The sequence below is a fragment of the Oncorhynchus nerka genome, linkage group LG2 (assembly GCF_034236695.1).
Source record: "Oncorhynchus nerka isolate Pitt River linkage group LG2, Oner_Uvic_2.0, whole genome shotgun sequence".
NCBI classification, from domain to species: Eukaryota; Metazoa; Chordata; class Actinopteri; order Salmoniformes; family Salmonidae; genus Oncorhynchus; species Oncorhynchus nerka.
Window position 1 is genome coordinate 48,152,180 of NC_088397.1, and position 13,096 is coordinate 48,165,275.

General features: G+C 44.3%; 1 protein-coding gene across 1 annotated transcript in view; it reads right to left on the reverse strand.

Moving 5' to 3' along the window:
- Positions 1–3,236: 3,236 nt before the first annotated feature.
- skib (v-ski avian sarcoma viral oncogene homolog b) overlaps positions 3,237–13,096 on the reverse strand; it is a 41,111-nt gene continuing 31,251 nt past the window's right edge. Inside the window, exons 2-7 of the mRNA XM_029672234.2 lie at positions 7,309–7,422; positions 6,970–7,046; positions 6,518–6,777; positions 5,900–6,183; positions 5,528–5,758; positions 3,237–5,390 (exon numbers count right to left, since the gene is read on the reverse strand). Of these exons, the coding sequence (XP_029528094.1) occupies positions 5,220–5,390; positions 5,528–5,758; positions 5,900–6,183; positions 6,518–6,777; positions 6,970–7,046; positions 7,309–7,422 (1,137 nt within the window). The 3' untranslated portion in view covers positions 3,237–5,219. The remainder of the gene's footprint in view (positions 5,391–5,527; positions 5,759–5,899; positions 6,184–6,517; positions 6,778–6,969; positions 7,047–7,308; positions 7,423–13,096) is intronic.

Below are 13,096 nucleotides of genomic sequence, written 5' to 3' on the forward strand. Positions count from 1 at the left end.
ACACACAATACCCCATAATGTCAATGTGGAATTATGTTTTTAGAAATGTTTACAAATTAAGACAAAATGTAAAGCTGAAATGTCTTGAGGCAATAAGTATTCGACCCCTTTGTTATGTTAAGCCTAAATAAGTTCAGGAGTAGATATTTGCCTAACAAGTCACATAATAAGTTGCATGGACTCACTCTGTGTGCAATAATAGTGTTTAACATGATTTTTGAATGACTACCTCATCTCTGAACCCCACACATACAATTATCTGTAAGGTCCCTCAGTCTAGCAGTGAATTTGAAACACAAATTCAACCACAAAATACCAGGGAGGTTTTCCAATGCCTCGCAAAGAAGGGCACCTATTGGTAGATGGGAAAACAATTGAGCATGGTGAAGTTTTTAAGTACCTTTTGGATGGTGTATCAATACACCCAGTCACTACAAATATACAAGCGTCCTTCCCAACTCAGATGCCAGAGAGGAAGTAAAACTGCTCAGAGATTTCACCATGAGGCCAATTGTGACTTTAAAACAGTTACAGAGTTTAATGGCTGTGATAGGAGAAAACTGAGGAGGGATCAACAACATTGTTGTTACTCCACAATACTAACCTAATTGACAGAGTGAAAAGAAGGAAACCTGTACAGAATGAACATGTTCCAAAACATTCATCCTGTTTGCAGCAAGCCACTAAAGCAATTCACTGTTGGTCCTGAATACAAAGTGTTATGTTTGGGGCAAATCCAATACAGCACATTACTGAGTACCACTCTCCATACTTTCAAGCATAGTTGTGGCTGCATCATGTTATGGGTATGTGTAACGGATGTGAAACGGCTAGCTTAGTTAGCGGTGCGCGCTAAATAGCGTTTCAATCGGTGACGTCACTTGCTCTGAGACCTTGAAGTAGTAGTTCCCCTTGCTCTGCAAGGGCCGTGGCTTTTGTGGAGCGATGGGTAACGATGCTTCGTGGGTGACTGTTGTTGATGTGTGCAGAGGGTCCCTGGTTCGGGCGAGGGGACGGTCTAAAGTTATACTGTTACATATGCTTGTAATTGTTTAGGACTGGGGAGTTTTTCAGGATTCAAAATAAACGGAATGGAGCTAAGGACAGGCAGTATCCTAGAGAAAAACCTAGTTCAGTCTGTTTTCCATCAAACACTGGGAGATGAATTCACCTTTCAGCAGGAGGACAATAACTTTAAACACAAGGCCAAATCTATACTGGAGTTGCTTACCAAGAAGACAGTGAATGTTACTGAGTGGCCAAGTTACAGTTTTGACTTAAATCTGCTTGAAAATCTTTGACAAGACTTGAAAATTGTTGTCTAGCAATGATCAACAACCAATTTGACAGAGCTTGAAGAATTTTGAAATTAATCATTGGCAAGTATTGTACAATGCAGGTGTGCAAAGGTCTTAGAGACTTACCCAGAAAGACTTACACCTGTAATCACTGCCAAATATGATTTTAATATGTATTGCCTCAGGGGTGTGAATACTTATGTAAATTAGATATTTCTGTATTTAGTTTTCAAAACATTTACAAAATTGTCAAACAACATGTTTTTACTTTGTTATTATGGAGTATTGTGTGTAGATGGGTGAAAATATACAGTACCAGTCAAACGTTGGGACACATCTACTCATTCAAGGATTTTTCTTTATTTAGATTATTTTCTACATTCTAGAATAATAGTGAAGACATCAAAACTATGAAATAACACACATAGTAATCAAAAAAGGGTTAAACAAATAAAAATATATTTTATATTTGAGATTCTTTGCCTTAATGACAGCTTTGCACACTTGGCATTCTCTCAACCAGCTTCACCAATAATGCCTTTGCAACAGTCTTGAAGGAGTTTCCACATATGCTGAGCACTTGTTGGCTGCTTTTCCTTCACTCTGCAGTCCAACTCATCCCAAACCATCTCAATTGGGTTGAGGTCGGGTGATTGTGGAGGCCAGGTCATCTGATGCAGCACTCCATCACTCTCCTTCTTGGTCAAATAGTCCTTACACAGCCTAGAGGTGTGTTTGGTCACTGTCCTGTTGAAAAACAAGTGATAGTCCCACTAAGTGCAAACCAGATGGGATGGCATATCACTGCAGAATGCTGTGGTAGCCATGCTGGTTAAATGGGTCTTGAATTCTAAATAAATCACTGACAGTGTCACCAGCAAAGCACCCCCACACCATCACACCTTCTCCTCCATGCTTCACATGCAGAGATCATCCGTTCACCTACTCGGAGTCTCACAAAGACACAGCGGTTGGAACCAAAAATCTCAAATTTGGACATCAGACCAAAGGACAGATTTCCACTGGTCTAATGTCCATTGCTCCTGTTTCTTGGCCCAAGCAAGTCTCTTCTTCTTATTGGTGTCCTTTTGTAGTGTTTTCTTTGAAGCAATTCGACCATGAAGGCCTGATTCATGCAGTCTCCTATGAACAGTTGTTGAGATGTGTCTGTTACTTGAACTTCGTGAAGCATTTATTTGGGCTGCAATTTCTGAGGTGCAGTTAACTCTAATGAACTTATCCTCTGCAGCAGATGTAACTCTGGGTCTTCCTTTCCTGTGCCCGTCCTCATGAGAGCCAGTTTGCTTATTTGAGCTGTTCTTGCCATAATGTGGACTTGGCCTTTTACCAAATAGGGCTATCTTCTGATACCAACGCTACCTTGTCACAACACAATTGATTGGCTCAAACGCATTAAGGAAAGAAATTCCACAAATGAACTTTTAACAAGGTACACCTGTTAATTGAAATCCAGGTGACTACATCATGAAGCTGGTTGAGAGAATGCCAACAGTCTGCAACGCTGTCATCAAGGCAAAGGGTGGCTATATTGAAGAATCTCAAGTATAAAATATATTTTGATTTGCTGAAAACATTTTTGGTTACGACATCATTGCATATGTCTTCACTATGTAAACTCCCGACTTCAACTGTATTTCATTGTTTCGATGTCTTCACTACTATTCTAGAATGTAGAAAATATTCAAATGTAAAGAAAAACCCTTGAATGAGTAGGTGTGTCCAAACTTTTGACTGGTACTGTGTATATTTCGAATTCATTTGAATTCAGGCTGAAAAACAGCAATGTGGAATACGTCAAGGGATATGAATACTTGCTGAAGGCACTGTACACACAACTAATACAACTGGAAACGTGGTAACAGTGTTACACTTTGTGTAACTCATTGACCGTAATAAAATATAAAACACACTCATGAATATGGTTGATTTGATTTTAATGGCTATTATACAGTTTTTCCAAAGAAAAAAGAAACATTGAAACAAGCGGCAAAAACAAACCCCACTTCCAAACCAAAACTACAATAAAAGAGCATCAACACAATGTATATTTCTAGTACATTGTACCCAACAGGTATTCAGTGGGAGAGAATAAAAGTAATTGACACATAAGACGTAAAAGTATTTTCTTCTACAAGACATAAGAGGGCACCTAGGAATGAAACCCAAAGAAGGGGTAATATTTATCCTAATAGGAGCTTTAGCATTGTCTGATAAGTCGGATAAATCGGTTGATGGTGAGATATCGTCCTCAGGTAAAATTTTTGGTCTGGGTTTTGGGAGACACCTTACAATACATCAAATAAGATAACCATAATCCATTCTATTAAATGCCCATTGATTTCAGATGATATCGAAGGGAAACAATAATGAAACTATAATAATAACATTTCAAATATAGAGTTTCTATTGGTTTCAAGTAAGAGCCAAAATAATATTCGTATGCAATTTAAGTGTGAAGCAAGCAAACTTATTGACAAATATCTTATTTACAATATCATTCTTGAACGTTGTATTTACATAAGAGTTCGTTGAATGAAAGTGTTCTATTGTTCATGTTCATTTGGGAGTTGAAAAACGTGAGGGAGTTAAATGCACAATGCAAATCTTATTTTTAAAAAGTGCAATTCCTTTTCGTAAAGTACAAAAATATATATCCATATTTTGTATATATATGTAGAAATGTTGTTCATTGAAACTGCACATGTTGCTTTTTCAAAGAGCCCGAAAACCAGTGACTAAAAATGTATGCTTATAGTTGACAAGCAGCAAATGATTTCAGAATACAAATTATTTTACAGTACTCGATACAAAATCAGAAACACCTCAATTCACCAAAGAGAAAGCTATATCAAAGGTGTTTTATGTGGGTAACATTAGATTTACCGGGCAGAACTCCATTCTAGCAGGGGCAAGCACATTTAAACATTTGTCACATAGTTTGGTTTCATACACAATATACTGTATCTCAAAAAAACTCTTTTCAAAAAGACTAATTAAAGTGTAAGGAATAAGAATGGTTCAAAAGTAGAACTTTCATAAAAGATTTAAGATGAGAACAAAAGGTGCGTGGAACTGATTCCAGGCCACACAATCCCCAAATACTTCAGGCTTCAAATACAAGAACACAAATACACACGGTAGAGGAGCTGGCGCATACATGTATACGTTCGTACGTGAATGTGTAAATATGTACGTATGTGAGCGTCGCCTGAAGGATAGCAGTGCTGCTGACGCAACATCCTCGGGAAAAAAAGAAGAGAGAAAACATTTGAATTATTAAGCAAACCTACTGATAGAAAAAAAAGAAAAAAAGTCAATAGTGGTATACTGGTGTCCGTTGTTTCCAGTGGCTTTGTAATACCTTAAAGTGTACCGAGATTCCGTGGCACTAGCAGGAGTTACACCTGCTACTGTCATTTCGTGAAAACAATCACTTCTCTTTCCCCTATATATTCAAGTAACGCTATGTAGCTATATTCGTACATTTTAAATAGCTTATACCAAAATAAAATCCTTGAACAGCTTCAGGGATCTGACTGAGGGCTCTAAAGTCACTTGTGAGGTGTCTTCCATAGACCTTCTTTCTTATCTTCTGTAGGCTGTACAACAATGCGAATTCATGCTTCTGTCCACTTCCATTTTATAAAGGTCATATATTATTACAATTAACGTCCATTTCTATCATATCAGTAACCGGAAGATGCGTTTTTAAAAAATTCTATGAAAACCTTTTGTCTCCCACAAACATCTTTCAATTTGGTGAATTTCGTTTCCTTAAACAAGAGGGCGCAGTGCATTCTGTATCCGCCCTCTTGCGTTAGGCCTCTAGTTCCGGCCACACACTGTCTCGCGCATCTTTAGGATCCAGTGGGATGTTGTGTCTGTCTCTGTGTCTCAGCGTTAGTGTGTTGGGGGTTTCCTGGCGTTGTCCTGTCGGTCTCCCAGCTGAGCCTGCAGGTCCTTGACCACCCTCTCCAGGCTCTGCCGCGCCTCCCTCTCCTGCTGTAGCTCCTCTCTCAGCTGCTCTCGGTCCACCTCCGCCTGCTGCAGCTGAACCTGCAGCTCCTCAATCTGGAAAGGAAGGTGCACGTCGGTCAGGAAGCACATGCTGTGACTCAACTATTCTTGATTAGGTGTGTGTGTGTGTGTGATTCCTTCTGTATGATAACCTATGTGTGCAGGCTATATCAGAAGGATCTTGGTCCTACCTGTGTGGAGTACTTGGCTCGCAGGCGTTCAGCCTCACAGCCTTTGTCGCAGACTCGTGTCTGTCTCTCTCTCTCCAGCTCTCTTTTCAGATGGCCACGGGACTCGTCCGCCTCCCTCATCTTCCTGTCCCACTCCATGCTCAGGCGTTCTATCTCTTTCCTCAGGTTGCGCTTGGCCTCGATGGCCTCTCGAAGACGCCCTTTCTTGGACACCCTCACAAAATCCAACTCCTGTGGGTGGAAAACATCAATGTTAATATTCTGCTGTGTCCTGAAGATTGTGTCACAAAATACACGTTGTACACGTGAATAAACAGTAAAAAAATGTTGTGCCAGAAGGCGGCCATTTTAGATCTTGAGTGGGAGGTTTACCTGCTGAAGGCTGCGTTTGGCCTGCAGCGCTGCCCCCAGCTTCTCCTCCTGCTTCACTCTCATCTTAACAATCTCCTGCAGGAACTTCTCCCTGGCCTCCTTGGAGTCAAGACCTCCATACAGGGTCTGTCTCAGTGTGTCCAGCTCTGGGCATGAAGGTGCCCCTGGTAATACCAGCCGGGCTGGGCCCTCCAGGGGCCTCATTGTGGTCTGGGGGGTCAGGGTCCAGGACATACTGGAGCAGGCAGATGGGAGGGATGCCAAGGAGGGGACCGATGGTAGGTCTGAAAGACAGAAAAATAAAACAATATGTTTATAGGGTGAAGCCTAAAAAAGTATTGGAACAGCAGTGACATCTGCTGCTGAGTAAAATCTTCTGACTTTGAGACTGCCCTGTGTGCTCTGTGCTGCACAGACCAGCCACTAGATGGCACCCTCTCACAGGGACCAGGCAAACTAACCATAGCCCACTTCCAGTATGGTAAAGACTCTCATTTCCACAGAAAGTCTTGCTGCCGTATTAGCTTGGGTTAGGTTGCCTGTCCTTGAGTATTGGAGTGTGTCCTAGTGCCCTATATCTCTTACAGAATGTCTGAACAACAGTGTGTCATGACTCACAGTCATCACAGTCATCCACCTCAATCTCCCCGTCAGTCTCCATTTCCTCCACACCGTTGCCTGTGTTGGTGTTGATGTGAACAAGTCTGGGCCCAGGCTGTGAGTCTCCACACTGTGATGCTGGTCCGGAGCTGATGTGCTGGTCTCCCCTGCCTGGAGCCTGGCTGTGGCCCACTGGGGCCTGCTCCTCTCTCTGGTTGGCCAACGGAGCTGGGGCCACATTGGGCACCACAGACGTGTCCACATTTTTGTGGTTTGATCTGTTATGATAAGAAAATACGAGTTAGTTCAACAATATCATAGCAACGGGTTAAAAACGTGGTTATCGGTCATTGCTATGCGATAATTCCTTAGGAATGCTACCTCAATGTGTTATAAGGCTGACAGTCCGTTACCGTGGTGTGGTGAAAAGGATGAGAGAAACCATGACAGCATGACTGTCTCTGACTCACCTCTCGGCAGATGTACTTCTGGGGGACCAGGGGCGGAAGGCTGACGGCCTCTGTTTCAGCTGGACCGGTTTCAGATCCTGGAAACAGATAGGATTCTGACATCATAATACAGTTATGAAACAAGGAATAAAAAATAAAAACATCCTTGGAAAGGTACAGTGCGATCACAATGTAGACTGGTTGGTAAAGAGACTATTGACAACGTAATTAACTGACTGAATTACAGGGCTCATATGTATGAGGTCAGGTAACAAGGACTCTCTGTGTAGGATGGCCCTGGCCCTTAACCTTACAGCAAATCACATTTATCCCAATCAAGAGAGAACATGAGCTACAAACCTTGTTCCCTGACTTTGATAGAGATTGTAGCCAATCGGGTCGCTTCTCTTTGTCAGCAGATGGAGAGTGTATTTTCTCCAGTTTGAACTTCTTGGCTGGAACTGGGCTGTACGGCTAAAGAGAGAAAAGAAAGAGATACGGGAGAGACTATTAAATGATCACCGTCTTCATCTACCGGAGTAGTCCGTAACACGCTTGTACTGCACACAAGTCGTAGATAGATAGTTCAAATGTCGCGACACAACGTCCCCCTTCAGCGGTGTTCGATACTGTAGTTGGCATCATTCAACTTGAGGTGTATTTCAGAGAAACATTCATGTGTCCAAATAGTCTCATCCATTCAGAATCAGCTAGCGGCCCTAATCCCGTGTGTGAGGGGGGGGGGTAGACGTTTCTATCAGGGTGAGGTCTGGCTGTGAGCTGGGGGCTCTGGGGTTGAGTACGGGAGGCGCCAGCAGGTGCAGGGGAGCTACTCTCTGTGTGGGAGAGAATAGTGTTTCTGTAACCTGATGGACAACTGGAGTGAAGCCGGTGCCACTCTACCTGCGGCTCTGATCGTAGAGTCACGCAATGTTTCACCCAACTCACTTCGCTGAGCAAGATTACGTTAGCGGATGCTCTTATCCAGAGCGAGTGCATCCGTTTTCAGATGAAGACACGACGAGCTAACCCAAACGTCTCGCTCTCCTTTTCCCCTCTTTCTCCCTGAGCTTCACGGCTGCAGCAGGTTTGGCTGTGTAACAGTGATCCAGGAAGTGACAGTGTGTGCGGCTCTTTTGGCTTCAGTGGTGAGACAGAGTAATCTAGCCACTGGCCTCAGGTCTGCACTTGTCAGGATGCGGATAAGTTTACCTAGGAAGTGGGGAGAGGCCTGCCCGGACCTGTGAGTTATCTTACTTATCTCACTACTATGACATTCTCCCTCAAAGAGTCCTCTTTTCAATGGATGTTTCAATTGAAATCATGACTAAATATACTGTGGATGTATCATTTACATTTGAGTCATTTCGCAGATGCTCTTATTCAGAGCGGCTTAGGGTTACGTGCTCAAGGGCACGTCGGCAGATTACTCACTTATTCGGCTCGGGGATTCGAACCGGCGACCTTTCGTCTACTGGCCCAACACTGTTAACTGCTAGGCTACCTGCCGCCTCATAAAAAAAAAGTATATACTAGACTGAATGGAAAATATACTCCACTATATCCTTTTGAAAGGTGTACCACTTGACATGGTAATAATGTTGAGGGGAGAAAGATAAATTGCCTTTGGTACTGACTGACACCTTTGGTGTAAATGAACCCTGTCTCACGGTTCTAATTAGCTTAGAAGCAGTGTGTGGTTCTGGCAATGTATCACAAGGGGGAGGTGTCAGTCAGTCAGGTCTCACACTGCACTGCCAGCCTCGGTCTACCGTACGATGGCGCTCAGACTAAAACATGCCACGCAACCTTGTCATTTCTGCTGCGCCTCTGGCCCACGAAGCTACAATCATACAAGGCCCAAGTGCAGAGGGCATGACTGTGGTTGTCTGGACACTCCTCTCATGTCTCCCTCCCTGACTCAAACGTCTGTCTCCTCTCTAAGTGTCTAACCACACACACACACAAACAGACACACACACAGTTAGGCAGCAGACTGCGAGGTTAGTGCTCGGGACATTTCACCCCGACCTCCAGCTGACTCCACGATGACTCGAACCCTCACCTGCCTCACTCAAGGCCAGAGTTCTTCGGGGAAAAAAGCGGAGAGTGGTCGAAACCCGGAGTCTGTAATTACTGCCATTGCTGTTGTTTTCCCAACAAAGTCTGTCTGTCTGGTACTATTTCTACCCTGAGGTTTGCAGCTCCAGGAAAACGTGGAGCCCCAGACATAACAGAGTTAGAAAACAGACCCTCCCAGACACCACAGGGGACCTGCTGGCTAAATCTGACACTGATCTCACAGGAGAGGAGCCACACGGGCTTTACTCAGCACCACATCACAGCCATAACAAGGCCACACAGACACAGCATCAGAGACATCAACAGCCTCCTCCTGGATGCACACCACATGCCATGACTGCATTACCCTCACTGCAATCCTAGCCCAAACTACCCGACATGGCCCCTCTAAGGATGGAGTGAGTGAGGGAAGGGAAAGAGGGAGGTAGAGAAAAAGGGAGGGGGAGACTTCCTCGCAAGGAGTTTGCTTTGGCCAGGGCCCCTGTGGGAACGGGGAACGGAGTGGTGAGTGCAAGGGAGGGGGCGGGCTGTGGGGGGGGAGCGGGACCACAGAGGAAGCACTGAGCTGGAGGAATGTGTACTTGAAGGCCAAGTACAGCCTCCTCTTAAAGAGTCCATTCAAGCAATGTCCTTTTCAACTCGCTATTGTAGGACATTTCTTTGAGGAGCCATAAAGGGGGACCATTTCAAAGTAAACCCGTAGGCTAAACAGGAGCTAACAGTGCAGACATGCTTTGTCTGGAAACGACGGTCCTATAATAGTGTGGTAATACAGTGATAAGCAAATATCCACATGGCAAATCGCACTAACACCACTAGAACTGTCAACAGACACATAAACACCATGCATTCCAAGTGGACTATCTGACAGTGAGAACGGTCGTTCGCCAATAGATGCCAATTGGAGTGTGATAGAAGACGGGAATGATGTTTTACTTCATTTGACATGGATCTGATAAGCAATGACTGACTGACGGGAATGATTGACTGAGTTTATTGATCCAACTACAGGCCCAATCAACAAATGAGTATTATAGTAAAATGCAAACTGCTGGGTGAGAACTGCAAAATGCTTTCGGGAACACAAATATACAGTGCATTCGGAAAGCATTCAGACCCATTGACATTTTTCCAAATGTTGTTACGTTACAGCCTTCTTCTAAAATGGACGAAATAAATAAATAACTGAAATATCACATTTACATAAGTATTCAGACCCTTTACTCAGTACTTTGTTGAAGCATCTTTGGCACGATTACAGCCTCAAGTCTTCTTGGGTATGACGCTACAAGCTTGGCACACCCGTATTTATGGAGTTCCTCCCATTCTTCTCTGCAGATCCTCTCAAGCTCTGTCAGGTTGGATGGGGAGCGTCGCTGCACAGTTATTTTCAGGTCTCTCCAGAGATGTTAGATCGAGTTCAGGTCCAGGCTCTGGCTGAGCCACTCAAGAACATTTAATAACTTGTCATGAAGCCACTCCTGCGTTGTCTTGGCTGTGTGAAAAGGGTCATTGTCCTGTTGGAAGGTGAACCTTCTCTCCAGTCTGAGGTCCTGAGCGCTCTGAAGCAGATTTTCATCAAGGATCTCTCTGTACTTTTCTCCGTTCATCTTTCCCTCGATCCTGACTAGTCTCCCAGTCCCTTCTGCTGAAAAATATCCCCACAAGCATGATGTTGCCACCACCATGTGTCACCGTAGGGATGGTGTCAGGTTTCCTCCAGATGTGATGCTTGGCATTCAGGCCAAAAAGTTCAATCTTGGTTTCATCAGACCAGCGAATCTTGTTTCTCACGGTCTGAGAGTCCTTTAGGTGCCTTTTGGCAAAGGTGTGTACCTTTCCAAATCATGTCCAATCAATTGAATTTACCACAGGTGGACTCCAGTCAAGTTGTAGAAACATCTCAAGGATGACCAATGGAAACAGGAAGCACCTGAGCTCAAAAGGCTCTGAATAGTTATGTAAATAAGGTATTTTTTTGCAAAAAATTATAAAAACCTGTTTTCACTTTGTCATTATGGGGTAGATTGATGAGGGAAAAAATGTATTTAATACATTTTAGAATAAGGCTGTAATGTAACACAATTGAGAAAAAGTCAAGGGGTCTGAATACTTTCTGAATGCACTGCATATCGAGGTTAAATTTAAAGTACAACGTGGGTAGGATCAATTTAATTGAATCGGCCCCAGCTGCTCGTTGTTTGAATGTGTCATGTCTGTCACGCTATTGGCTGTGAAAGCAGTGCTAAAACGTCTAATCCTTTAGCATTTGCCGAAGCACAAACTAAAATCTCAAATGGAATGATCTAAAAACAAAACACAGGAGTGCACTCAGAAACGGCCCAAAATAGTTCCCCAGCTGAACTTCCCCGGGCCTCCGTCACACAATACCACAGCATGCTGCATGATTGCATGGCATTAAATACACAGCAACAAGACCACAACAGTTTCACATTTCAGACTCCTTTCCCCCTACTAAACCCCTCACTGTAATCCCTAGATCTGAGTGTGCTTAGAAGGGCTCTGCCTCGCTCAAGGGCACACCAACTGGCAGAGCTCACCCGGGGAAACAGCCTTAGTGGGACGTATGAGAGCGGGCAGAAGTCGAGATCTCTATTATAATATCCACATGCTCACGTGTCCACCCTGGAGTCGTTGTCCCAAAGGCGGGAAGGCAGGCGACAAGCTCACGTCCAAAATAAACCCATAGAAACGCATTGGGTTTATTTTGGACAGATTTAGTCGAGAATGGAACCTCCCGCATCGCCCTTTCCTCTCTGGCAGAGAGGTCTGAGGCAGGGCCTGGGTGGGCTGGGATGTCCGGGGGAAAGTCTATAGGCCTCTATTCAGTGCTCATGGTATCTGAGTGTAGGAAGGACAGTCCCATGATTCAGGTTAAGCCTGGTGGACACACCTCCTAAATGACAGCTGGGCTGCGATGAGCTGATTGGTGTCAGGCTTACATGTGCATATGCACCACGCCTAAATACAATGCACCATGCTACCAAACCTCTGAGTCTCTAGACTTCCGAATCCTCCGTTACCACTCTCCAAATGTCTAGGCTACTTCCCTTCCTGATTCACACCGTCTGAGCTAAAGTGTGTCGGGGTGACGCGTCTATCGAAGCGTGACAACAATAGGGGATCCTGGGAGAAGGTGGCCTGAGCTGCAACAGCATGGTAACGCTGTGACATGCGACATGGCCACGCCGTCGACGTGCCATAAAGACACGCAGAAAAGGATAGGGGCTGTCATGAGCAGAGAACAGCCCGGCAGCAAAGCGACCTGGATTTGTTTGTCCTAATTGTCTATGGGGATCTGAGACTCAGATAGGTCGGAGCTGCAGACGGGACAGCCCGAGACCTGCTCTGTCCATTACATATCTGACCTACTGTATCTGACCTACTGTATCTGACCTTCATATCTGACCTACTGTATCTGACCTTCATATCTGACCTACTGTATCTGACCTACTGTATCTGACCTACTGTATCTGACCTACTGTATCTGACCTTCATATCTGACCTACTGTATCTGACCTTCATATCTGACCTACTGTATCTGACCTTCATATCTGACCTACTGTATCCAGCAGCAGCAAGTCTGACACGTAGAGCCAAGTTGGAGGATGAAAGGTTCTATCATATCCCCCCCGCCTTTCCACACTCCCTACACGTGAGCTGCAGTGGACCCATCAACACTGCCGAGTGTCTAGGTCTATAAACAGAGGAACCAGTCAGACTTTCAGCATTTTATTAGGATCCCCATTAGCTGCTGCGTTCGCAGCAGGGGTCCTGGGGTCCACGCAACACATGACATAATACAGAACATGAATAGACAAGAACAGCTCAAGGACTGAACTACATAAATGTAAAAACAATAGAGGGGGGTCACGCTGACACAACCACTGAGAGAAGTAGAGAGAACCATTGCTCTCACATCCAAATACATTCATACGTCACATTTCCATGGAGATCAGGAATGAGCCGGACAACATTGGACTCCTCTAATGTCCCAGGCAGGCAACAGACAGTGTAACTAGGAGGAAGCAAATCCAATTCAGCT